This window comes from Chelonoidis abingdonii, chromosome 6, assembly GCF_003597395.2.
Source record: "Chelonoidis abingdonii isolate Lonesome George chromosome 6, CheloAbing_2.0, whole genome shotgun sequence".
Taxonomy (NCBI): Eukaryota; Metazoa; Chordata; order Testudines; family Testudinidae; genus Chelonoidis; species Chelonoidis abingdonii.
The window spans coordinates 3,201,652-3,226,656 of record NC_133774.1 but is presented as its reverse complement, the minus strand read 5'-3'; the positions used below and the strand labels follow the sequence as shown (position 1 = coordinate 3,226,656).

At 54.5% G+C, this 25,005-nt stretch overlaps 1 protein-coding gene across 1 annotated transcript; it reads right to left on the bottom strand.

Annotated features, from left to right (window-relative positions):
• Positions 1 to 761: 761 nt before the first annotated feature.
• LOC116818234 (C-C motif chemokine 19-like) lies at positions 762 to 14,984 on the bottom strand. The gene is made up of 4 exons (XM_032768989.2): positions 14,862 to 14,984; positions 5,292 to 5,415; positions 3,134 to 3,230; positions 762 to 926 (listed from the first exon to the last, which is right to left on the bottom strand). Exons 1-4 carry the CDS (start codon positions 14,926 to 14,928, stop codon positions 906 to 908), a joined length of 309 nt encoding a protein of 102 aa, XP_032624880.1. The 5' UTR covers positions 14,929 to 14,984; the 3' UTR covers positions 762 to 905.
• Between the last annotated feature and the right edge of the window lie 10,021 nt (positions 14,985 to 25,005).

Genomic DNA, 25,005 nt, shown 5'->3' with positions numbered 1-25,005 from the left:
CCGCAGGCCAGCCAGACGCATCGCCAAGGGCCAGCGCCGCCATGCGTTACCCACCATGCGCTCACCACCCAGAAGTGGCTCTGCAAAAGTGCCAACCTGGGGTTTCCCTCGGTGTCTGCCGTGGCGCTGCCCTGGCTGCCTGGTACAGAAAGGCACAGGGCAGGCCGGCCGGCGTGGGGTTGGCAAAAAGAAAAACAGGCTTTGTGCCCAAATTTGCCTAAATTGGGAGAGGATTGCAGGGAACGGAGAACTGGGCCGGATTGGCAGGCCAGGAGACCCGAGGACAGGACAGGACAGCGCAGGCTCCCCCCTGTGTGACTGCACCCTGCCCTGCTGGGACCTGTCTAGGCTGACAAGAGTTCAGTCTCTGTGGCCCATTCAGTGCATGGTCTGCTGCCCACAAGGGGGCCATTCAGTGCCAGTTGTGGTGTCTCTAATGTGGGCACCTGCCCACTAGGGGCTGAGCCAAGACCTACCAAACTCATCTCACATCATGGCCACGGCATAGCCAGCCAGGCTGTACCAGCTGTCAGTTGCTACCTGCCCCGGCTGAGTTAAAGAGCGCAGAGACCTCCCTAATTCCCCTGGGTGCTGCAAGAGCCCGCCCAGGTGCTGTGGAGGAGCCTAGCTCACTAGCAGGATAGGCCTGGGGCGCTCCCCCAGCCCGGCAGCACCCAGCAGCCAAGGGAGACTCCCCAGGGCAGAGCAGAGAGCAGAGAGCAGGAAGCGGGGATCTCCAAGGGGAGGCAGTGCAATCACACCAGATTCAGTCCCAAGGAGCTGTAAGCTGCTCATACTGCAGCCAGACGGGCTGAAAGGGGAATGCAGAACTCGCAGGCATCACGATCATCTCTCAGCCCCTTTCCCATCGCCGGGCCGTGGGCCAGCCGCAGGCTCCTCCGGGGCTACTTGCTCCAGAGGTTGTTCTGGGGAATTAGAGAAGGAAAGGATGATGCTTTCGGCATCAGTGAGGCCTCATCTGGAGCACTGTGTCCAGTTCTGGGCCCCCTACTACAAGAAGGATGTGGACAAATTGGAAAGAGTCCAGCGGAGGGCAACAAAAATGATTAGGGGGCTGGAGCACATGACTTATGAGGAGAGGCTGAGGGATCTGGGCTTGTTTAGTCTGCAGAAGAGAAGAATGAGGTGGATTTGATAGCTGCTTTCAACTACCTGAAAGGGGGCTCCAAAGAGGATGGATCTAGACTGTTCTCAGTAGTAGCAGATGACAGAACAAGGAGCAATGGTCTCAAGTAGCAGTGGGGGAGCTCTAGGTTGGATATTAGGAAACACTGTTTCCCTAGGAGGGTGGAGAAGCACTGGAATGGGTTCCCTAGGGAGATGGTGGAATCTCCTTCCTTAGAGGTTTTAAGGTCAGGCTTGACAAAGCTCTGGCTGGGATGATTTAGTTGGGGTTGGTCCTGCTTTGAACAGGGGGTAGGACTAGACACCTCCTGAGGTCCCTTCCAACCCTGACATTCTATGATTCTATGGTTCTATGCTGGTAAAGCAGGTGCCAGCACTGGCAAACTCATAGCGGGAACCCAGGTGTATGTTAGTTTGGCTGATATAGGCATTAGTCTGACATTAGTCTGTACTTGGTGCTTAGACTCCGTGGAACACTTGTACGTTGGGCTCTGCACTAATCTCCCGTGGAACGGCTGCATTCCAGGCGGTAAGGACGTAGGTCAGTTGTGCTTCGTAACTGTGAAAATGTTTGCTCTGAGCTTGGGAACCCAGGCCTAGGAATGGTCCCTCCTGCCACCCTATGAAGATTAAAGAGGCCACTGAGGAACATCGCAACACAAAGGGTTGCTGAATGGCCCATGCTGCAGTACAAGGGAGCTTGGCTCAGGGACTGGAAGGCTAAATGTAAAAGATAAAACAGGGTCACAAGAAAATTTATTCTGTTTGCTGTCTGAACTCTCCCAGGGCCAGAGACACTGAACTAAGGCAGAGATCCCCGGGGTTATCCCTGAGTCCGCCCAGAAAGACATTTTATATGGGCAGATTACTACAGCTCTGTCATCCTGAGAAACTGTAGCTGGTAACTCACTTGTGTGTATGTGTTCGCTTGCATTCCCCCATAGGTAACTCTGTTGTTTCTTTTTTCTAGTTAATAACCCTTTAGCTGATTGCAGGACTGGCTGCCGGCGCTGCCTTTGCTGTGAGAGGTGAGACACAAACTGATCCAAGGTATATGACTGGGAGTAACCAGAATATTTGGGGCTCTTTGGGGTACGTGACCATGTCTCGCTAGGCCAGCTTGCCTGGGTGGCAGAATAGGCTGGAGTGTCTGTGGGGACTATCTGGGACTCCATGGTGAGACCCTTACGGTGATCCAGGAGTTCACGTTGTTCCTGGGTAGGTGAAATCTAACCACCAAACACAGCCCAGGCTGGGAGCTCTGCCCCAAGACAGGCCCTCATGGTTGCGAGCCACCTCAGCCAGCATTAGAGAAGGAAACAGCATAAGGGGACCCCACCCCGACCTCCCCAGCAAGCAGCTGCTAACCGTCGTCAACTGTTTTCCTCTAGATCAGTGGCTCTCAAACGTTTGTAGTGGTGACCCCTTCCACACAGCGAGCCTCTGAGTGCCACCTCTCTTATAAATTACAAACACTTTTTATATATTTAACACCATTATAACTGCTGGAGGCAAAGCGAGGTTTGGGGTGGCGGTTGACAGCTCATGGCCCCCCATGTAATGACCTCGTGACCCCCTGAGGGGTCCCGATCCCCAGTTCGAGAACCCCTGGGCTACTGCACTGACGCGGCAGGGGGGCTCCCAGCTGCTTTGCGCGTGGATTGCTCCGATGCCACGGAGCTCCTGCTCTCACCCTGGGCTCGGTGCTAGCACCGTGGCCGGGAGAGGAAGAGGAACTGTACATCCCTCTGTTGGGGCACAGGTGGCTTTAGCGTTTCTCCAGCTTATGCAGGAATGATCCTCAAGACAGAGACCACGCAGTTAGTGCCGTAAGGGGAGGTGAGCAGCTGGGATCCACAATGGGCATCCTGTGCCCAGCATGGAGGGGGCGAAGCCTCACCAGTGTCTGCCCAGCCCTGAGTAGCTGGTGCCTTTGCTGCTTGCCCAGTACCTGTGGGCTTTGCCTGGGTCTAGCTGTGACCCTTACCTTGCTCTGGTACACTCTGTCCAGCCTCTCTGTCAGACGCCGCACCCAGTGGGCATGGGGCGGGGCGCAGAGCTGCTTGCCCCTCACGGTGATAAACCTAACACACAACAAGGAAACAGACTGAGGCAGCTGAACGGGACGCGCCGCATCAATCAGACCAAGCTGCCTCCATCGCTCCCCTCCTCCCTGCCACGATCCCCACTCCTCCAGCTGGAGCCATTCCTGGCACTCTGTTATTCCAGGTCCTACAGCCTACGAGGCCTTCCGTGCTGGGCACAAGTCAGGCTACAGCTGGCGCTGCTGGCCCAGGAAGGGCTGGTGTGCCACAGCTGGAGCACCCCGATTAATGACAATCTTTAAAGCTTTTCTTCTCACAGCCCCCCGCAAGGCCTGTTATCCTCACTGCACCCTGGGGAAACTGAGGCACCAACCCCCAGTGACTTGCCCAGGGTCACCCTGGGAGTCAGCGGCAGAGCAAGGGACTGAATCCAGCATTTTGTACAGCAGTAGGGCCAAAGGCTGCTGTGTCCGCTGGGGCTGCGGCGAGGTCACAAGCAGAAAGGGTGCCAGCCCCGGGCAGAGGTTGTCGCTATGAAATTCTTGCCCTGGCTAACCTGAGTGCCTGCCCAGGATCCCACAGGAGACGGCCTGTTCTCTGGGACCCCAGCACCATTTCAGCCTCACGGTGGGTGAATTGTCTGAACCAAGGCTCCCAGCTGTCCGAGGCTCCCCCTGACTGACTCCAGCTGGCAACCCAGAGCCGCCCGGGCTGGGAAGGGACAGCGGTAGCATAAGAGGAGCTGAAATCCAGCTTGGACCCATCGGCTGGGGAGTCACTGGGGTGGCCCCAGGCTGGCTCTGACCCTTCGTGTTCAGCTCTTGTGGTGCTCGGCACGCCGGGCGGTGCCGGGCGTGTGCAGTAGGAAGCCGAACTCTCCCCAGCTGCAGAGGGCTATGGCTCAGGCCTGGAGCAGGATGGGCTCTGGGGGGAGCTGCTGAGGCCACGCTCCAGCAGAGCTCTGTGCTCCTGGCTGCCTGCACAGCAGTGGGTCACCCTGGCTGAGTGGGAAAGAAGGCTGCAAAGCCTCTGGTTTGGCTCGCTGCCCCCCTAAATCCCTTTGCTCACAGCAGTAATCCGACCCCCCACACACACCCCCAGACTCCCAGCGCTGAGCAATGGCCGGGGGACAGGCTGAGAGGCTGGTGTGCGTTGCACGGGGGGAGGCCAGAACAAAGTGTAAATGACACCTCCTGGCCACCTCTGGTTCCCTTCAGCAATGTGCCCAGGCCCTGGCAATAGGGACAGACCAGAACTCCCTCCTGGCATGCGCCAGCATCTACCTGAGGGTCGGAGCCCAGCAGGGCCTGGGACCTGCACTGGGCACTCTCCAGGGACAGACAGTGAGTACGGTCTGTGCTTAATGCGAGGGCCTGCCTGTTGGGAGACCTGCTTTCCATGGCTAGCCCTGCCCAGCATCACTGGGTCCCTGTGGGCACATCACCACCCAGGCCTCAGTTTCCCTGTTTGCAGGCTGGGGAGGGTCAGCTTTCCTGCTGCATGGGGCCGTGAGGTTTGGCTTGTTAATGGGAGCGGGAGGGCTGTCGAAGGGGAGACTTGTGCTAATCACCAGCTGGACTCTCTCCCGCCACATGCTGAGATACTCCTCTAGGGTCACTTCCTGCCCCCTTCCCTCCCATTGCAGCGGGGGTGAGGGGTATTCTCAGAGCAAGGAGCTGGCAACCCTCACTTCTGCTCAGCTGCTGCCCCAGGCAAAGCTCCCAGAGTGCTGGGGGACTCTGGCAGTCATCACGGGGAGGGGGGGGTCCTGCGCTTGGCCCGCACCCTGGTCAGTGCCATCCTGCAGGAGAGCTGGGGCGCAGGCGCTGGGCAGGGTGGAGCTAACGGTAGGAAAAATCTCTGTGGATTCAGGGGGCTGGAGAAGGAGACTCTGGAAGTTCTCTGGGTTCCCGGCTTTGTTCTACCCAGCGCCCATCCCCCTGGTATCTGATCTGCAGTTTTCTCTCCCACCCTTTGTCCCCATGTCCCAACCCAGCCAGACTTCCCTCATGCCCCCAGCATAAGCAGTGTATCCCCGTCACTCTGCCCCCAGCTGCCGTTCCCCAGAGCTCAGCGCCCCACGGAGTGGATGGGACTCACACCACGGCGTGGATGGGGCAGCCGTCGGGGATCCGCTGCACCGCATAGTCCAGCACAATCTTGCGGGGGATCGGGACTTGGCTGGTTCTCAGGCAGCAGTCCAGGGCGTCGTTGCTGCCAGATGCTGGAAGAGAAAAGCAATGGGAGTGATAGGCAAAGGACAGAAGGAAGGACATGGCCGCTGGGGCAGAGAGTAGGGGGCAACCGGGTCCCAGCAAGAGTCCAACGTCCTGGAGCTGTCTCTTCACTGGGGCAAACTGGCACCGTTCTTGTGGCGGCATTGACATGAGAGATGGCAAAGCCCCAAGGTGGCAGCTCATCTGTCCCCCCGGTCAGTCAGGGCTTTGCTCCAGCCTGGGTCTGAACGCCTCCATGCTGGGCCTCTCTGGGAAACCCCCTAGCCCAGGGGATCTGGCAAATAATGGGCACTCTCAGTCCTCACCCTGCCCCTCCCTCCTGGGCATCTCGAGCCCTTGAGAAACATGGATGACCTGAGCCCCAGGAGCTGGAGGCACAAGGACTGACCCCCCTGGAGAGATGGGGAGTGACGGTACAAGCCTGCCTGCCAAGGGCATTAACACAGTCTGTGAGAGAGCCCGGAATCGCCCCTAGCTCTCCTGGTTCCCAGCCGAGTGCACTGGATGCAGCACATTGCTCATGCCCCCTGCAGAGCTAGCCAGAGATTGCAGGTCAGCACGGAGATGTCGCTGGAAACTCCCAGCGTGCCCCTGGGAGCTAGTGCCATGGAGCAATGACAGCCCTGCACTGCTCTGCCGGGGGCAGCTCTGGGCCTCGTCTGCCATGGGCAGGCTGCCCTGCATGAGGCTGGCGGGGGGTACAGTGTTTTTGGTGTTTGGTGTGTGGTTGCTGGTGAGTATTTGCTTCAGGCTGGCCCAGTCCTCGCTTACAGACAGCTGGGTGACCAGATGTTCCGATTTTATAGGGACAGTCCTGATTTTTGGGTCTTTTTTTATACAGGCTCCTATTACCTCCCGCCCCTTGTCCCGATTTTTCACGTTTGCTGTCTGGTCACCCTACAGACAGCCTCCCAACCTGAAGCAAATACTCACTGTGATGGAGTAGGGACTGTCTGTGTGGGGAACGGGAAAGCAGGGGATGTCTGTAGGTGAGGGACAGGTAGGCAGGTTGTAATGTGAGCCGGCAGGGGGGAGGGGGAGCTGCTGGGCGGGGGAGAAGGAAACAAAGTTTTTGGAGTTGCGCCGGAGGAGGAAGGCAGGACAGTTTGGTTTGGGCTATGGGGAGGAATTCAGGGGATCCTAGCTGGGATCCAAGCACCCTGAACCCCCAGAAGGACTCAGTGGAGGGGTCCGGGAGTGTGCCTGCAAGCTCTGCTGTAACCTGTGTTCCTGCTGTCCAATAAACCTTCTGTTTTACTGGCTGGATAAAAGTCACTGTGGGTCCCAGGAAGAGGGTGCAGGGCCAGACTCCGTGACAACTTGGTGGCAGCGCGGGAGATACTGCACCCCGTGGACGGCGCTTCCTGCAGTAAGTGACTGGGGAGCAGTAAAACGAAGGGTGATTAACCCCTGGGAGTGTGTGCCCAGTGAGAAGGACTTTGCAGTAACAGGGTCCCCCGGGGGGATTGCAGCGAGCGTCCCAGGGGCGGAGGAGTCTGCAGCTCGACCCTGGCAGAGAGGTGGTGACCTCAAGAAGGGCTGGTGCACTAGGGTCCCCCGGAAACCGTGGGGAGCGGCGAGCACCCCGACCTGTGAGTGGCCAGCAGGAAGATGTACGCCAAGCGGCGCAAGTGTGACCTGCTGGAGCTGTGCAAGCAGAGGGGGCTGCGCACAGGGAGACTGACGACGGAAGGACCAGCTGATTGCCCAGCTGGAGGAGGGAGACCGGAGAACCCTGTCTCTGAGGGAAGCAGCCAGCAGATGCAGCGCAGTCACCAGTGCCTGTCCCCCCGGGGAGTGGTCAGACGGCGGATGAGGGCTTCCCGAGACCCCCCCTTCCTAGCCCTAGAGGAAGGGCGGGGAGGAGCCCAGCGAATGCCGAAGGCACCGTGACCCCCCCGGCCGGCAGGGGATCCTGGCAGCGAAGCTCACCCCCCAGCAGGGGATCCTCCCGGCGACGCTCGACAGCTGTGGAGCAGCCGTGGCTGGAAGAGGAAAGGAAGTTGAGACGGGAGGAGCTCGAGTTAAAGAGGCAAGCTGGAGGAGAAGGTGAACCAGCGTAAACCATGAGGAGAACCAGCGTAAACATGAGCTGAGGAGAAGGAGAAAACAGCGTAAACATGAGCTGGAGGAGAAGGAGAACCAGCGTAAACATGAGCTGGAGGAGAAGAGAAACAGCGTAAACATGAGCTGGAGAGAAGGAGAAACAGCGTAAACACGAGCTGGAGCTGGCCCAGCTGAGGAGCCGTGAGGCCCCGGCTGCGGTGAGTGAGGGGGACCCAAGCCTACACCGAACTTTGATAAGCGCTTGCTGCCCCGGCGTAAGGAGGGGGAGGACATAGATACCTTCCTGACGGCCTTTGAGAATGCCTGCGAGCTGCAAGGGGTTGGCCCTGCAGACAGGATCTCATTCTCACCCCCTTACTGGACTCCACGGCCGTGGAGGTGTACAGCCGACTGAAAGGGGCGGAGGCGGGGACTACGAACTGTTCAAACAGGCCCTGCTCCGCGAGTTTGGGCTGACTCCTGAGATGTACCGGAAAAGGTTCCGGAGTCAGCGTAAAACCCGTGAGATCACATATCTACAACTGGTCAACCCGGGCGCAGGGGTATGCCCGCAAGTGGACAGCTGGGGCCCAAACTAAAGAGGACTTGCTGGACCTGTTCATACTGGAGCACCTGTATGAGCAGTGCCCGTCCGACCTGAGGCTGTGGTTGAGGGACCAGAAGCCGGAGAACCCGCAGCACGCAGGCCAACTTGCCGACCAATTTGTGGACAGTCGGGCAGGGGATGGCAGGGAGGAGTCTCGAAGGAGCAGGCCTGCCTCAGCGCAGAGAGAGAGTCATCATGGGACCTCCCAGCGGGGCCTATGGAGAACCCCCCAAAGGGGAACATCCAGTGTCAGGTCCCTCCGACCCATTCCAGGGGACCCACGAGACATGGGCTGCTATCAATGTGGCCAACGAGGCCACATACGGGCCCAGTGCCCCAAGCTCAGGGACAGACCAAGCAGACCCAACCCGCAGAGGGTGGACTGGGTAAAAACCCAATCGGAAGATGGGCTACCCTCCCGGGAAGGGGGGCTGGCAACATACCACCTGAAGGAGGGAGGAGGTCCCCAGGTCAGCTCCTCTGGGGGGCTGGAAGCGCCAGCCTCCGGGTTCTTAGTTTACCGGGTGGGCGCGGGGCTGCCCTCCGAAAGAGTGCATTGTTTCCCTGGAGGTAGATGGGAAGGAGGTCACTGGGTACTGGGACACGGGGGCAGAGGTGACGCTTGCCCGGCCCGAGGTGGTGGCTCAGATCGGTGGTGCCCGACACCTACCTGACCTTGATGGGCGGGCGGGACCCCATTCAAGGTGCCCGTGGCAAGAGTGCATCTGAAGTGGGGGGCAAGGAGGGCCCCAAGGATGTGGGGGTACACCCATACTTGCCCACAGACGTGTTAATGGGAGGGACCTTGAGGACTGGCCTAGTAGCACTCAGAGTGCCCTGGTCGTGACTCGTAGTCAGAGTCGGCAAAGGCACTGCACCCCGACAACGGGGAAGGTACTCGGCCTGAGGTGCAGGACCCTAACCTGGGGGGCGGGGAGCGTCCAGGGGCAGGGCTCAGAGAGGCTGCGACCTCAGGCCCAGCCAGCAAGAGAGAGCTGGTCCCCATCCCTGTCCCAGCTGCTGAGTTCCAGGCGGAGTTGCAGAAAGATCCCTCCTTGCGGAAGCCCAGGGACCAGGCTGACCTTAGTGCGGAACAGACCCTGAGGAGAGGTTGCAAGGAGAGGTTCCTGTGGGAGAAGGGGTTCCTGTACCGAGAATGGGCTCCCCCAGGGGAGGTAGAGTCATGGGGGATCAGGAGGCAGCTGGTGGTTCCCCAGAAGTTTCGCCACAAGCTGCTGTACCTGGCCCATGACATCCCTCTCGCAGGACACCAGGAATCCGGCGCACCAGGCAGAGGCTGCTACAGAACTTTTACTGGCCTGGGGTCTTTACCCATGTCCGACAGTACTGCCAATCCTGTGACCCCTGCCAGAGGGTGGGGAAGGCCCAGGACAAGAGGAAAGCAGCCTTGAGGCCTTTACCCATCATAGAAGAACCTTTCCAGAAGGTGGCCATGGACATAGTGGGACCTCTCAGCAAGATGACCCGGTCAGGGAAAAAATACATCCTGGTGGTGGTGGATTTTGCCACTCGCTACCCCGAGGCGGTGGCCTTGTCCTCTATCGAAGCAGATACAGTGGCAGATGCGCTGCTGACATTTTCAGCCGGGTGGGGTTCCCCAAGAGGTCTTAACGGATCAGGGTCCAACTTCATGTCGACCCTGCTCCGGTCCTTATGGCAGAAATGTGGGGTGCAGCACAACTGGGCCTCAGCGTATCACCCCCAGTCCAACGGGCTGGTGGAAAGGTTCAACGGGACGCTGAAGATGATGCTAAAAACATTTATGAACCAGCACCCGCAGGATTGGGACAAATACTTACCTCACCTGCTGTTCGCGTACAGGGAGGTACCCCAGGAGTCTACCGGGTTTTCGCCTTTCGAACTGTTGTATGGAAGGCGAGTAAGGGGGCCCCTGGACCTGATGAGAGATGAATGGGAGGGGAAGGCCACTCCCGAGGGAGAGTCAGTGGTGGAGTATGTCCTGACCTCCGGGAAAGACTGGCCGAGCTCATGGGCCTGGCCAGGGAGAATCTGGCCCGAGCCCAGAGGAAGCAGAAGGTCTGGTATGACCGCACGGCCCGGGCCCGAGCCTTTGCCACCGGGGATCAGGTGATGGTTCTCATCCCTGTGAGGAAAAACAAACTCCAGGCCGCCTGGGAAGGGCCCTTCAAGGTTATCAAGCAACTGAATGAGGTAAACTATGTGGTGGAGCTGTCAAACCGGGCACATCACCGGCGCGGGTGTACCATGTGAACATGATGAAACCATACTATGACAGGGGGAATGTGTGGTGTTGGCCGTGTGTGGACACTGGGAGGGGCAGGGAGATGACCCTTTGGTGGATCTATTCCCTGGGACAAAAGCTGGTTCCCCCCTGGAGGCAATTCCCCTCTCTGATCAGCTGACCAGGCCCAGCACGCTGAGATCAGAGGGGTGCTGCATCTGTACCGACAGCTGTTTTCCAACCAGCCTGGACGCACTAATTTGACTGTCCACAGGGTGGAGACTGGGCCACATCCCCTATAAGATGCTCCCCTTTTCGGGTCACTGGTAAAACTGCCCAGGATCTGGAAAGGAGAGGTCAGGGACATGCTGGCTTTGGGGGTGATCCAGCAGTCTTCCAGCCCTTGGGCCATCTCCAGCCCTGGCCTCCCATGTGCGGTCCCCAGAACGAGCAATATCGTTCTGTGGACTATCGAAAGGCTCATGCTCATCACCGTATCTGATCCTAAACCCCACCCAGGCCTGCCGACTCCTAGACAAACGGGAGTGCTCGTACCTCACCACTCATATCTACCAAGGGCTACTGCAAGTGCCGCTGGACGCAAATCCAGCGGAAAATCGCCTTTACACCCCTCTGGCTCTCGAGTTGCTGGACCCTGGCCCTGGCCTCAAGAGCACCTGGCCACCTTCCAGCGCCTGTGGATCGCTACTGAGGGGATGGAGTTTTGCCGTGGCCTTATTGACGACATCTGCGTCATCCAGAACCATGGGAGCCATGTGTCCCAGGTTACCCAAGTCCTGACCGATTCGGGAGGCTGGGTAACCGTAAAGGCTGAGAAGATGCAAAGGTGGGATGGGAAGTATCTTACCTGGCCATCGGGTGGGGAGCGCTCCTGAAGCCAGAACCCGCCCAAGGTGGAGGTGATCAGAGACTGGCTGCGCCCCAAACCAAGAAGCAGGTCCAGCCTTATTGGATGGCGGGATACTATCGAAGGTTCGCCCCACTTTAGCACCATAGCCGGCCCCATCCTGAACTTGCAAAAAAGGGGAAGCCAGACAAGGTAATCTGACCGACGGCCAGGAGCTTTCCGGGCCTGAAGGAGGCTCTGTCAGTGGCCAGTTCTGGCGAACCCAGATTTTGACAAACCCTTTATGTTTTCACCGACGCCTCAGACACGGACTGGGGCGGTGTTAATGCTAGGGATGAAAAGGGGAGAGACACCCCTATTACCTGCAGTAAGAAGCTGCTACCCGGAGCAAAACTACCGGCCATCGAGAGAGAATGCCTGGCCATGGGTGGCCCTTAAGAAGCTTAGAGCATATCTCTGTTGGCGAACTTCACGTGTACACCGACCATCTCCCCTGACCTGGCTGCCCAGATGAAGAGCCAACGCCAAGCTCCTGAGTGGAGCTGCTCCTGCAGGGACTATGACAGACGGTCCATGTGAAGGAGTGCCACCTGATAGCGGACCTGTCCCGGAGAGGGGCCCTGAACCCCAGGTCACTGGCAGGAACCCCGCTCAGTTCAGTTCCGAAGGGGAGAGTGTGATGGAGTAGGACTGGTCTGTGTGGGAACGGGAAAGCAGGGATTGTAGTGACATAAGCAGTGAATGAGCCAGGTATGAGGGGAGCGTGGCGGGAGGGATCTTGGGAGTGCAAGGAGGCAGACAGTTTGGCGTTTGGCTATGGGAGGAATTAGGGGATCCTAGCTGGGATCCAAGCACCCTGAACCCCCAGAAGGACTCAGTGGAGGGTCCGGGAGTGTGCCTGCAAGCTCTCTTACCTTGTTTCTGCTGTCCAATAAAACCTTCTGTTTATACTGGCTGGATAAAAGTCAGTGGTCCCAGGAAGAGGGGCAGGGCCAGACTCCGTGACACTACACCACAACCATACATCACATACACAAAAACACTAACCAGGAACTGTTACTGGCAACAACCGATCCAACTCTGTAGCTAATTAGTGACACCATCATAGACCTAATCACATCACCGACCCATCAGGGCCGTTCAGCACATCTCCACGTGATGATGCAGCATGTGCAGCAATGCCCTCTCCCAAGTACATTGGCCAAACCGGCGTCTCTATACAAAAGAATTAACAGACACAAATCTGACATCAGGAATCATAACATTCAAAAAACCAGGGGAACACTTCAACCTCCCTGGCCACTCAGTGACAGACTCAAAGTGGCAGTTTTGCAACAGAAAAGTTCAGAAACAGACTCCAGTGAGAAACTGCCAAACTGGAATTAATTTGCCCAAACTAACGATACCATATAAGCTTAGGCTTGATAGCAACTTGATGCTGTCATTACGCAGTTGAATCTATTCTCCCCAGTATGTATCCTCACACTCTTCTTGTCAACTGTCTGAAACAGGCCTCATTGATTATACACTACAACGTGTTTTTCTTCCTCTGACAATAGAGTCTCATCTTTTCTTAAAAATTAAATTTAGCTCTTACAAATTTGTATGGCAAACTCCCACCTTCATGTTCTCTGTGTGTTATAAATATCTCCCTGGCTGTGTGTGTCCATTCTGTCACCGTAAGAGGTGGCTGTAGGCCCTGTAGCCTATGAAAGCTCGTGCTGCAATAACTGTGTTACTCTCTAAGGTGCCACAAGTTCTCCTGTTCTAATAACTAACTGACTCTCCCAGCGCGTCAGCAGCTGGCTCAATACTACCCACCGTCACGGCGTGTGGGGGAGTCCGGCCCTGCACCCCTCTTCCTGGGACTCACAGTGACTCTCCACCAGCCAGTAAAACAGAAGGTTTATTGGACAACAGGAACACAGGTTACAGCAGAGCTTGCAGGCACAGTCAGGACCCCTCCATCGAGTCCTTCTGGGCTTTCAGGGTGCTTGGATCCCAGCTAGGATACCCTGAATTCCGCCCACACAGCCCCAAACCCAAACTCAAAACTACTTCCCTCCTGCCAGCCCCTTCCTTTGTTCTCCTTCCCGGGCAAAGGTGTTGACCTTTCCCCTGTTACCTAGCTCAGGTTACAGGCTCCAGTATCGTCCATCCCCTAAAGTCCTCCCCTGCTCTCTCATCCCCCACACAGACAGCCCTTACTCCATCACACCACCACAGCCATTTAATAGAGGGGAAACTGAGGCACCGTGTAGTGATGTGACTTGCCCTGATTTACACAACAAGCCTGTGCCAGAACCAGGATTGGAGCCTAGGGCAAGATTCTCCCCACACAGGAACTCCTTCCTAGGGTCCTTAATCTGCCCTCTGGAGTCCTACTCCTCTGCCCTTTGTTCAAACACCAAGGACAACGACCGCTCTTAGCTCAGGCTATACCAGGCTAACCTGGAGAGACGTGTCCCAGAGATGCAAAGGGCAGCTGGCGTTTCCCGCTGTGAACCCTCACCCTGGTTCCACCCAGCAGGCTTAGGGGCTGTCTGCATGGCTGCGAGATGGGGTGCGCTCCGGAGCTCCCCACTCTGCTGTGGGTCTCACCCCGCCCTCCACTGCCCAGCTGGGATTCTGATTTGGTTTTACAGATTATTATTATTTCTCAGTTGTTTCCAGCAGAGCCCACAATGCTCCAGGCGCTGTCCAAAGCCCAGAGAAGCCAGGATACCTGCCCCTCATCTCCTTCTCTCTCACACCCTTCCACACGTATCCTTGCACACGCAAACTCATGCTCACAACAGACAATACGTGCACAGGCATCCAGGGCCTTGATCCTCCCCCTGGCTCATGCCATCGGTGACGTTAAACATTGCCAGCCTATCACAGACTTACGGTCTGGCCCTTGGCAAGTCGTGTCACTGCTCTGTGCCTCAGTTTCCCCCCTGCACAAGGGGAGTAATGACAGCAGCCTCTTAGGTGTGATAAGGATCTGCTCATAGATGCCCCAGGGAAGGGGCTCCGGGGAAGCCTTATTTGTCCAGCCCTGCAGGTCAGCATTTCACTGCACCACGCATGGGGGGGGCAGCGCTGTCCCTCCCTTTGCAACTACCACATGCATCATTTGCACACAGATCTATTGCTGTCCCCTGCAGCAGGGGCGTCATTTGCCTCAAGTCCCCAACCCCAAGAGATTTCAGAATAAACTGGACACTGCACTGCAGACTGGAGCGCAGGGTGCAATCGCACACAGGGAGAGGGACCAGCCGGTACTTAGAGGGGGCTGGCTCCTACCCTAACGGGCAAGTCTGTGAATGCTGGAAGGCTGCAGTGCCATACAGCAGCAGAGGGGAGAGGAAGAGTGGCCCAGTGGTTAGGACGCTAGCCTGGGGCTCAGGAGAGTTGGGTGTGATTCCCTGCGAGATTTAAGGCCAGGTTTACCCCCCTGCACTGAAGTTCCCCCACTCTCTGGGGGCTAATAGCATCTCCTAGCTCCCGGGGTGCAGTGGAAATAACTATACGGACGATCGTGGTGCTCAGGTGCCCCGGCAGCGGATCTGTTGATGCCTTAGCTGGAAAGCCAGCAGGCATCCAAAGATCAAAGTGGCTAATCCCGAACGAACCAGTCAGACTCATTCTAAAAGACCCGGGATGGGCAAGCAGAACCGGGGTGGGGGGGAGTTGTCCATCTCACCTGGCAAGAAGCTCCACAGGGAGAGGGCTGTCAGAGCGAAGAAAGCCATGCTTCTAGCCAGCTCCATGCTCGGGTGGGAGCCCAGGGACAGCCTGCCGGGTGGAGTACGGAGGGTGCTGTCAGCACGGTTGCCTGCAGCTCTGTGAATCCTGCTGCTCCAGCTCTATTTATCCCGCAGCATCTCAGCTCTCACTTTCACTTCTGAGGGCAGGCACTGACTCAGAAGGGCAGGTTCCAGTTCCCCAATCCCTCTGTTTGCTTTCAGATAGCCTGGCTCGTGGATAGCAAGAGACGGGCCAACCCACGGTGCTGCCAGGCCGGCTCTGCAAACCCTCGTGGACTGGTGAAGGAGGATTGCAGAAACAGAGCTGGGGCTAGCTGAGCTTCAGCCCCCATTTCATCTGAAGCTGCCAGAGCTCTAGGGCAGGCTGGCGACGTGAGGTGGGTTTGGAGCCAGGGCTAAGCTGAAGGACCAATGACATCTTCTAGCCTCAGCCGGGGGGGGGGGAGGGCTTTGCCCTGCCCTGGAACCCCCCAAAGAAGCTGGGACTCTTACTGTAAACGTCAACCAACCCAAATTGCAGTGCAAGATGCCAGCCTCGTCGCATGGCCAAGCCAGCCCAGAGGGCCTGTGGGTGCTGCAGGAGGTGGGCCGGGTCAGCTGCATGGGGAAGCCCCCTGGGCAGGGGTCCAGCCTGGTTCAGCAGGGCCCTGCTCACAGGGGCTGCAACTTCCTCACTAACGGTTCACCCTACGCTGCTCCTCAGCTTGGCGTGGGACCCTGGCCTTTGCACTGGGGCCAGGGTGTGCTGCAGAGCCAAGCGCTCCTAGCTGCTCCCTACTGCTCCCAAGAGAAGGGAGGGAAACCGAGGAAGAGGGGGAACTCAGCAGCATAGACATCCCAGGGGGTTGAGACCCTCTCCCTCGGCCAGGGCAGGCCTGTCACCTAGGGAGTGCCCCATCCAGCGGCCTGTGTGGTCTATGCACCAGGGGGCCCAATTGCAGGACGAGGGTCTCCCCTCGAATGTCTGTCTTCCAGCCCTTCCCCCAGGCTGGCCCCTCACGGCTCTGGGTGAGGACGCTCATCGCCAGTGCCGTCCAGGGGACGGAGCAGAACAGAGGTCACCCATCACAAAGCGAGCTGCCTGGGCCTGATTCTCCTCCAGGACCTGGAACCGTAAAGAGGGGACGGGTGCGAGGCTGCTCCCCCCAGCCTCCCAGCAGCACCCCAGCTATATGGGGCCAGGTCGGGTCAGCGCCTAGATGGGAAAGCCCAGAGTGATAGATGTGGTGCTGAGGGTCCAATGGGGGGGTGCCCTTCCCTCTGAGTCTGGGCCCTCTTGTGCTGTTCTGTAGGGAACACGATGGCACTGCCTGCCCATCCCAGGGGGTACTGAGCCAATGCTCCAGGGTGCTGTGCGGGCAGTTGGAATGAGAAGGAAGCAGGAGCTCACAGGTGGTGAAGATCCTGTGGTCTCTTTCCCAAGAGCAGAGGCACAAAACCCCAGAGTTCTGGCCAATTCCAGTCTCCCTCCACAAGCCCCTCCTACCACTCCAACCTTCCCTTCCTGTCCCAAACTACTGGGTGAGGTTGCTGCAGGGTGGCTATTACACAGCTGCTGTGTTGCAGCCCAGAGCTGCCTGCATTTGGTTGGCGGGTGGGGAGATCGAGTGGGCAGACTGTGCCGGGAATCCCGGGTGACAGATGCTCAGGAGTACCTGGACGAGAGCTTTCTGGTCGGTAACAGGAGGAGGTGTCCTTGGCGTAGTACCAGGAGCGTACAGAAATGGCTCCTGCCCTGCGGAGCTCGGCGTTTCAGGCCAGGCAAACGGACTGGATGTTTTTCTAAGCGAGAGGCTCCAGTGGGAATTATTTCAGGGAAATCCTACAGCCCGTGTTCTACCGAAGGCCAGACTAGATGACCCCAATGGTCTGGCCTTGGAGTCTCTGAATCTATGTGAAACAAAGGCAAACTCCCAGACAGCAAAGTAAACAAGGGAGTCCGCAGGGATCCAGACGTGGTCTTTTTACCCTGACTCCTCTGGGGACCTTCAACATGGTCACCAAAGGGAAATGAGGCTGGCTCCTGGGCAGAGCAGTGACATTGCAGGCCTAGGACCTGCCAACGAGCAGGCTCTGCCTCCTCCCAAGCTTTCTGACAATGCCTGTTATCACTGTCCCATGGTGCGGCAGAAATCCCCACTTCCAGCCTTGCTAGCATCTCTCCCACATACCCAGCCCGGCTCTCCTGGCCAGCCCCGTGGTTCTGCTCAGCCATCTGGGCTGCACAGTCCTCTCTGCGCCATGAGGAGGCGCTAGCATCCAGGGGAGTAGCCATCAACCAGCTCCTGTACTCCTGGGTCCCATTCCCGGAGAGGCAGAGGGCCGGCATGAGGCCCACGCCCTGCTCACGAGAGAGGGTCACTGGAGTTATGTGGTACACAGGCTTGGACTGACCTGCTGTGTGCCGGAGGGTGGGGAGCGTGTCCCCAGGAGGACAAAGGGTTAGCCCCCACTGGCTGTGCACACTGCTGGGTGCAGACAGGAATGGCAGAAGCGTCTGAGATGCTCCAGGATTGGTGACGGCTCTGAGGCACCTGGACTCTCTTGCCGAAGCTCAGGAAAATCACGGGACGATCCCCGCCATGGACATTCACCCCCGTTTGTCAGGGAATCAGCTGCCCCTGCTCCGTGCCCCTTCTGCAGCCACATCAGCAAGCAGGGAGACCGGCAGGAACGGTAGTGAGGAACAGGGAACCCTAGGAGAACCAGTGTCACAACCCCACCCATTCAGCAATCTGGAATCAGGGCCCGACATTCACAAGATCTTGATACCAAGCATGAGATTTTTATAGGCAATGAATGGTGGGTGTTTTTTCCTCCCCTTCTGGGGTCTGAGCCTTCAGGGATCATGGTTCTCTTGCTCTGCTGCAATCACAAGGGTAAGGAAATGGAGGTGACGCAGCCACACCTGGAGGTTCTTCGTGCTGTGTGGTCCCCATTGGTATTCCCCATGTGGGTACGCATGTGCCCCCGAGTCCGGGCATGGTTAGCACTTGGAGAAGAACTGACATTGTGGCAAAAATACAAGCTGAGAGTCTCATGCGCTCATGTGACTGCAGGAACTGGGGCTTTAGCAATCACCAGGTAACACAGAATCACATTAAAACCCCAGAGCACAGAACACTGTAGAACAACCATTGTGATCATGAGCATTGCGCCCAGCAGTCAGAAAGGGCTTATAAGAACAGAAGAATGGCCAGACTGGGTCAGACCAATGATCCATCCAGCCCAGTATCCTTTCTGCTGACAAGGGCCAGTGCCAGGTGTCCCAGAGGGAATGAACAGAACAGGGAACCATCAAGTGATCCATCCCCTGTCACCCATTCCCAGCTTCTGGCAAACAGAGATTTAGGGACACCCAGAGCATGGGCTGTGCCTCGATCATCTGGGCTAATAGCCACTGCTGGACCTGTCCTCCAGGAACTGACCTAGTTCTTTTTTGAACCCAGTTATACTTATGGCCTTCACAACATCCCCTGGCAGGGAGTTCCACAGGTTGACTGTGCATTGTGTGTACTTTCTTATGCTTGTTTTAAACTTGCTCCCTATTAATTTCATTGGGTGACCCCCCGGTCCTTTTCATCTCTCCTCATATGGAAGCTGTTCCATTCCCCTAATCATTTTATTTTCTGTCTCTGAACCATTTCCAATTCCAATCTATCTTTTTTGAGATGGGGCAACCACATCTGCACACAGTATTCAAGGTGTGGGCGTACCAGGGATTTTTACAGAGGCAACATGATAGTTTCTGTCTTATTATCTCTCCCTTTCTTAATGATTCCCAACATTCTGTTAGCTTTTTTGACGCCGCTGCCCATCGAGTGGATGTTTTCAGAGAAGTCTCCACAGTGACTCCAAGATCTCTCGCTTGAGTGGTAACAGCTAATTTGGACCCCATCATTTTATATGTAGAGTTGGGATTATGTTTCCAATGGGCATCACTTTGCATTTATCAACACTGGGTTTCATCGGCCATTTCGTTGTCCAGCCCCCCAGGTTTGTGAGATCTCCTTGTAACTCTCTTTAGTCAGCTTTGGACCTAACTATCTCGAGTAATTTAGTATCATCTGCAAACTTTGCCACCTCACTGTTTACCCCTTTTTCCAGCTCATTGATGAATATGTTGAATAGAACTGGGCCCAGTACAGATCCTTGGAGGACACCACTATTTACCTCTCTCCATTCTGAAAACTGACCAGTTATTTCTACCCTTGGTTTCCTGTCTTTTAGCCAGTTAGTGATCCATGAGAGAACCTTCCCTGTTATCACATGACAGCTTCCTTTGCGTAAGAGTCTTTGGTAAGGGACAAAGGTCAAAGACTTTCTGAATGTCCAAGTACAGTATATCCACCAGATCACACTTGTCCACGTTTGTTGATCCCTCAGAGAATTCTGGTAGATTGGTGAGGCATGATTTCCCTTTACAAAAGCCATGTTGACTCTTCCCCATCAAATCATATTCATCTCTATGTCCAATAACTCTGTTCTTTATTATAGTTTCAACCAATTTGCCTGGTACTGAAGTCAGGGTTACCGGCCTGTAATTGCCGGGGCCGCCTCTGGAGCCTTTTTAAAAACTAGGTGCTACATTAGCTACCCGCCAGTCCTCTGGGCCAGAGGCTGATTTAAGCGATAGGTTACATGCCACAGTTAGTAGTTCTGCAATTTCATATCTGAGTTCCTTCAGAACCCTTGGGTGATATCGTCTGGTCCTGGTCACTTGTTACTGTTTAATTGATCAATTGGTTCAAAAATCTCCTCTATTGACAAATCTGGGACACTTCCACAGATCTGTCACCCAGAAAAACTGGCCCAGGTACTGGGATCTCCCTCACATCCTCTGCAGTGAGGACCAATGCAAAGAATTCATGTAGCTTCTCTGCAATGGCCTTGCCTTCCCTGAGTCTCCTTTGGCACCTCGATGGACCAGTGGCCTCACTGAGTGCTTGGCCAGCTCCTGCTTCTGATGTGCTTAAAAAAAAATTTACTGTTAGTTTTTGTGTCTTTTGCTAGTTGCTCTTCACATTCTTTTTTGGCGTGCCTAATTCTATATGTGTTTATACTTGATTTGCCAGAGCTCATGCTCCTTTCTCTTTTCCTCAGCAGGATTTGACTTCCAATTTGAAAGGTGCAGTTTTGCCTTTAACCACCTCTTTGAGTCTGTGGTTTAGCCAGGGTGGCAGTTTTTGGTTCTCTGACTTTTTTTTTTAATTAGGGATATTTAGTTTGAGTCTTCAAAAAAGAACTAGATAAGTTCATGGAGGAAAGGTCCGTCAATGGCTATTAGCCAGGATGAGCAGGAATGGTGTCTCTGGCCTCTGTTTGCAGAAGCTGGGACTGGGCGATGGATGGATCATCGGATGATTCACTGTTCTGTTCATTTCCTCTGGGGCACCTGGCATTGGCCACTGTCGACAGACAGGATACTGGGCTAGATGGATCTTTGCTCTGGTCCAGTATTGCCATTCTTATGTTTTTATGAGTCTCGATTATGATGTTTTTAAAAGCTTCCAGGAATCTTGCAGGCATTGCACACTTGTGCCTGTTCTTAGTTTCTATTTCACTAGCCTCCTTCTTTTTGTGGAGTTCCCCTCTTAGAAGTGAACGTTAGGCTGGTGGGTTTCTGTGGTATTTCCCCCTAGAAGGATAGTACATTTTATTTCATTACGGTCACTATTACCGAGTAGTTCAGCTCTCATCACCTCTTGGACCAGCTCCACGACAGCCTAAGTAATTCCATACACAGTCCATGGCACCTCCCCTGGGCTTAGGCCTTGCTGGGGGATGAAGCGTTCGCTAACCCTTAGAAGGCTGTTCTGCTGAGCTAGGTGTCCGATTTCTGGGAAACTGATCTTGCTAATCTCAGTTTCACCCCATGCAGAACCCTGAATAGTTCCCCTCTGTCACAGGTTCCCCGGGCAATGCTCTGGAACAGCTCCCCACAAAGCCAGGCAGGACTTTGGGGAGCCTCCTCTCACTTGGAGCAGACTTGTTCAGGGCAAGAAGCTCACACGTCTTCACCTCCTGGGTCTCTCCTTGGAGCATTCAGCATGTCTATCTTGTTGAGATGGCACCACATCGGCACACATATCAAGTGGCGTACCAGATTTACAGAAGCAACATATAGTTCTGTCGCTATCTATCTCCCTCTAATATTCCAACTTCTGTTAGCTTTTTGACGCGCTGGCCCTCGGGTGGATTTTCAAAATCTCCACAGACCCAAGATCTCTCGCTGATGTAACAGCAATTTACCCCCATCATTTATGATGGTAGATCATCTATTTTCCAATGGCATCACTTTGCATTAATCAACACTGGTTTCATCGCCATTCGTGTCCAGCCCCAGTTGTAGATCTCCTTGAACTCCTCTTTATCAGCTTTTGACCTAACTATCTCGATAAATTAGTTATCATCTGCAAACTTTGCACTCACTGGTTTACCCCTTTCCAGCCATATGAAAATGGTGAATAGAACTCCCAGTATTTTTTTTCAGATCCTTGGAGACACCACTATTTACCTCTATCATTCTGAAAACGACCAGTTATTTCTACCCGTTCCTGTCTTAACCAGTAGATCATCCATGAAGAAACGTCCCTGTATCACATAACAGCTCCTTTGCTAAGAGTCTTGGTAAGGACCAGGTCACAGACTTCTAAGTCCAAGTACAAAATCACCATCACACTGTCCACGTGTTATCCCTCAGAGAATTCTGTAGATTGTAGCATGATTCCCTTACAAAAGCCATGTTACTCTTTCCCATCAATCATATCATCTCATGTCCAATAACACTCTTTCTTGAAGTATAGTTTCAACCAATTTGCTGTACTAATCAGGGTTACGCCGTAAATTCCGGCACCTCTGAGCCTTTTAAAAAACTAGTGCTACATTAGCACCCGCCAGTCCTCGCCAGAGCTATTAACATAGGTACATGCACAGTTAGTATTCGCATCATATCTGATCCTTCAGAACCCTGTATATCTCTGTCCTGTCACTTTTACTGTTAAATTAGCAATTGTTCAAACATCTCTCTTTGACAAATTACACTTCCACAATCGTCACCAGAAAAACTGCCCAGGTACTGGATCTCCCTCACATCCTCTCATTAGAACAAGCAAAGATTCATAGCTTCGCAAGCCTGCCTCCCTGAGTCTCCTTGCACCTCGATGACATGCTCACTGAGTGCTTGCCACTCCTGCTTCTGATGTGCTTAAAAAAAAAATTTACTGTCTATTTTTTCTTCTAGTTCTCTTCACATCTTTTCGTGCCTACTATATGTTTATACTTATGCAAGCTCAGCTCCTTTTCTCTTTCCTCAGCAGGAAATTTGACTCCAATTTGAAGTGCAGTTGCTTAACCACCTCTTGATCTTGTACCAGCGGGCAGTTTGTTGCTCTGACTTTTTTTTTAATTAAATATTAGTTTGAGTTTTTCAAAAAGAACTAAATAAGTCAGCATAAATACGTCCAATGCATTACAGGATAGCAGGAATTTAATCTGCTCAGTTCAGAAGCTGACTGCGATGATGACATCGATATTCACTGTTCTGTTCATGTCCTCTGGGCACCTGCATGGCCCACTGTCGACAAAGGATACTGCTAATGGATCTTTGCTCTGTCCATATTTCATCTATTTTAAGTCACGATTATATTTTAAAGCTTCCAGACTCTTGCAGCATTGCCACACGGCCTTTTATTTTCTATTTCACTAGCCTCCTCTTTTTGTGATTCCCCGCTTAGAAGAACGTAGTGGGTTCTGTATTTCCCTAGAAGATAGTACATTATTCATTACGGTCACTATGACCGTAGTTCAGCTCTCATCACCGCTGGACCAGCTCCACGACAGCCCTAAGTAATTCCATACACAAGTCCACACCTCCCCTGGGCTTAAGCCTTCTGGGATAACTCGCTAACCCTTAGAGCTTTGCGAGCGAGTGTCCATTTCTGGGAAACTGATCTTGCTAATCTCAGTTCACCCCAGCAGAACCTGAAATCTTCCCTCTGTCACAGGTTCCGCAATCTCCGAACAGCCCCCACAAAGCCAGCAGGACTTATGGAGCCTCCTCTCACTTGGAGCAACTTTCGGCAAAGCTCACACTCTTCACCTCCTGTCTCTCTTGACATTCAGCATTGCCCTCACGCTTTCCACAGTGACCCACCCCAGCAGTCCTGGGGAAGCCCGGGCCTGCATCTCACATTCAGTCAATGACTGTCAGCAGCCAGTAAACAAGGTTAGTCATGACAGAACAGCTAAAAGATTTAGTACCGTGAACCAGAACCCCTCCTGGTCCATTTGGGCATAGCCCGTCCCCCATGGTTGCCCTCAGCCAGCTCAGACTAACAAACCCCCTCCAGCCCCTCCTGGGTCTGCTCAGTTCGTTCCCAACCAGATCACGTACCTCGTTGTCTCCCACCCTTCAGTTGCACCTTTCAAGAGGCCACATCAGTGCGAGACAGATATCAGGATAGGGCACTGCCCTGCTTGCACAATCACACCCTTATACCCACACCTCAGATATTAAAACGCACAGGACACTGACTCACCAACACATATCAGAGCAAACATAAGAACAGTCCCCAGTTTGTCACACCCTCCCCCAACCTTCACTGTTTTCATTCCCCTACCACCACTTTACTGTTCATTACAACTATGGACGAGGAGAGGATCATACAGCTGGTTTCATTCCGACTTGCTACTGACGCCATGGGACCTCGGAATCACTAGCTCTTGTCTCCCACCGTAAATCCTAATGTAGTCTCTAATGGATTCTCTTCCCCCTTCCATCCTACATTGTGTCTGTACCCAGGACAACAGGCCCTATCTCAGCCTGCCTCTTACTACCTAATAACAGAACAATGATACAGTTATACACTCACTCTACTTGACCCGCCTTCTCAACCTCTGGATTGGCTCACCTATTCGTTGCAAAACCATTAATTCCACCTATTGAAGCTTTGCCTGTCAGTCTCTTGCCAACACTACGGCCTGCGTTCCAAGGACTGCGAACACTTCCTCGTCTGCCTAGCAGAAGTTCTTTGCAGCCTGTCTTTGCTCATGATCTGCCAGCTACTAGCACGGGTCTTACCTCCATCTCCTCTTCTCTCCTCCGTTTTGTTAGAAAGGCAGGGTCAAACCCCACCGTTCTATAGCTGCGCAACTCAGCAAAGACAGGCCCTCCCCAAAACTTGCCTGCTAGGCAAGAGAAGTGTTCAGCAATCCCTTAAACAGCAGCCCGCAGGTTCAAGAGACTCGCAAACAGGGCAAAATCAATAGGTGAAATTATGGTTTTTACAACGAATAGTCAGGCCACTCAAGTGAGAAAAGCGGTCCAAAGTCATATGATCTACTTTATCATTGTTCGTTTTACACTGTAGCACAAACCCACTGAATAGGCTTGTCCTGGTACAGCACACATGTAGGAAAGACATCCACTCCAGAAGACCTCACAATCTAGATTTACATGCAGAACAAGCTAAGTACTTCCCCGAGGTCCCCCATGCGTCAGTACAGATCAGAACTTAAACCCAGCCTGTCCAATCCATCCTTCCTCTCCTACCCCAGCTTGGTCTAAATGACAGTAAAAGTTGACCGGACATGAAAACCATTGAAGTGGAGGTGGTTGACAAACTGGCCTTTCTAATGTTGCTCTGAATACTGTGTTTGCCTCAGGTCCCCGTGCATCAATATCTAGTGGGGGCGATAAGGAACCACACAAGAAATTCATGATTCTGCAGAGCAAGGCCCGATGCCCCTAATGCCCTGAACTCTGTCTCCTAGCAACTGAGCCTGCCCTCCTCTCAAAGGTCCAACTGAAGGTTAACAAGATCATTGACCTCCTTTTGGAAACGAACTAGCAGACAGGCTGAGGGTTGATTATCTGGAGCTGCTGAGGCAGACCGGGCGCTCCATGCCCCCCCAAGACCCAGCCAGGGTCTAGGTTCACGACCTACAAACTCTGTTTAACCCGTTCCTTCATCGTAATAAACCTCTGTTTTACTGTGCTACAGTCACGTGACGCAATGTGACAGCAGAACCCCGGCTCCCCAGACCCTGCTGGTGGCTCACTGTGAAACGCATGAGGCA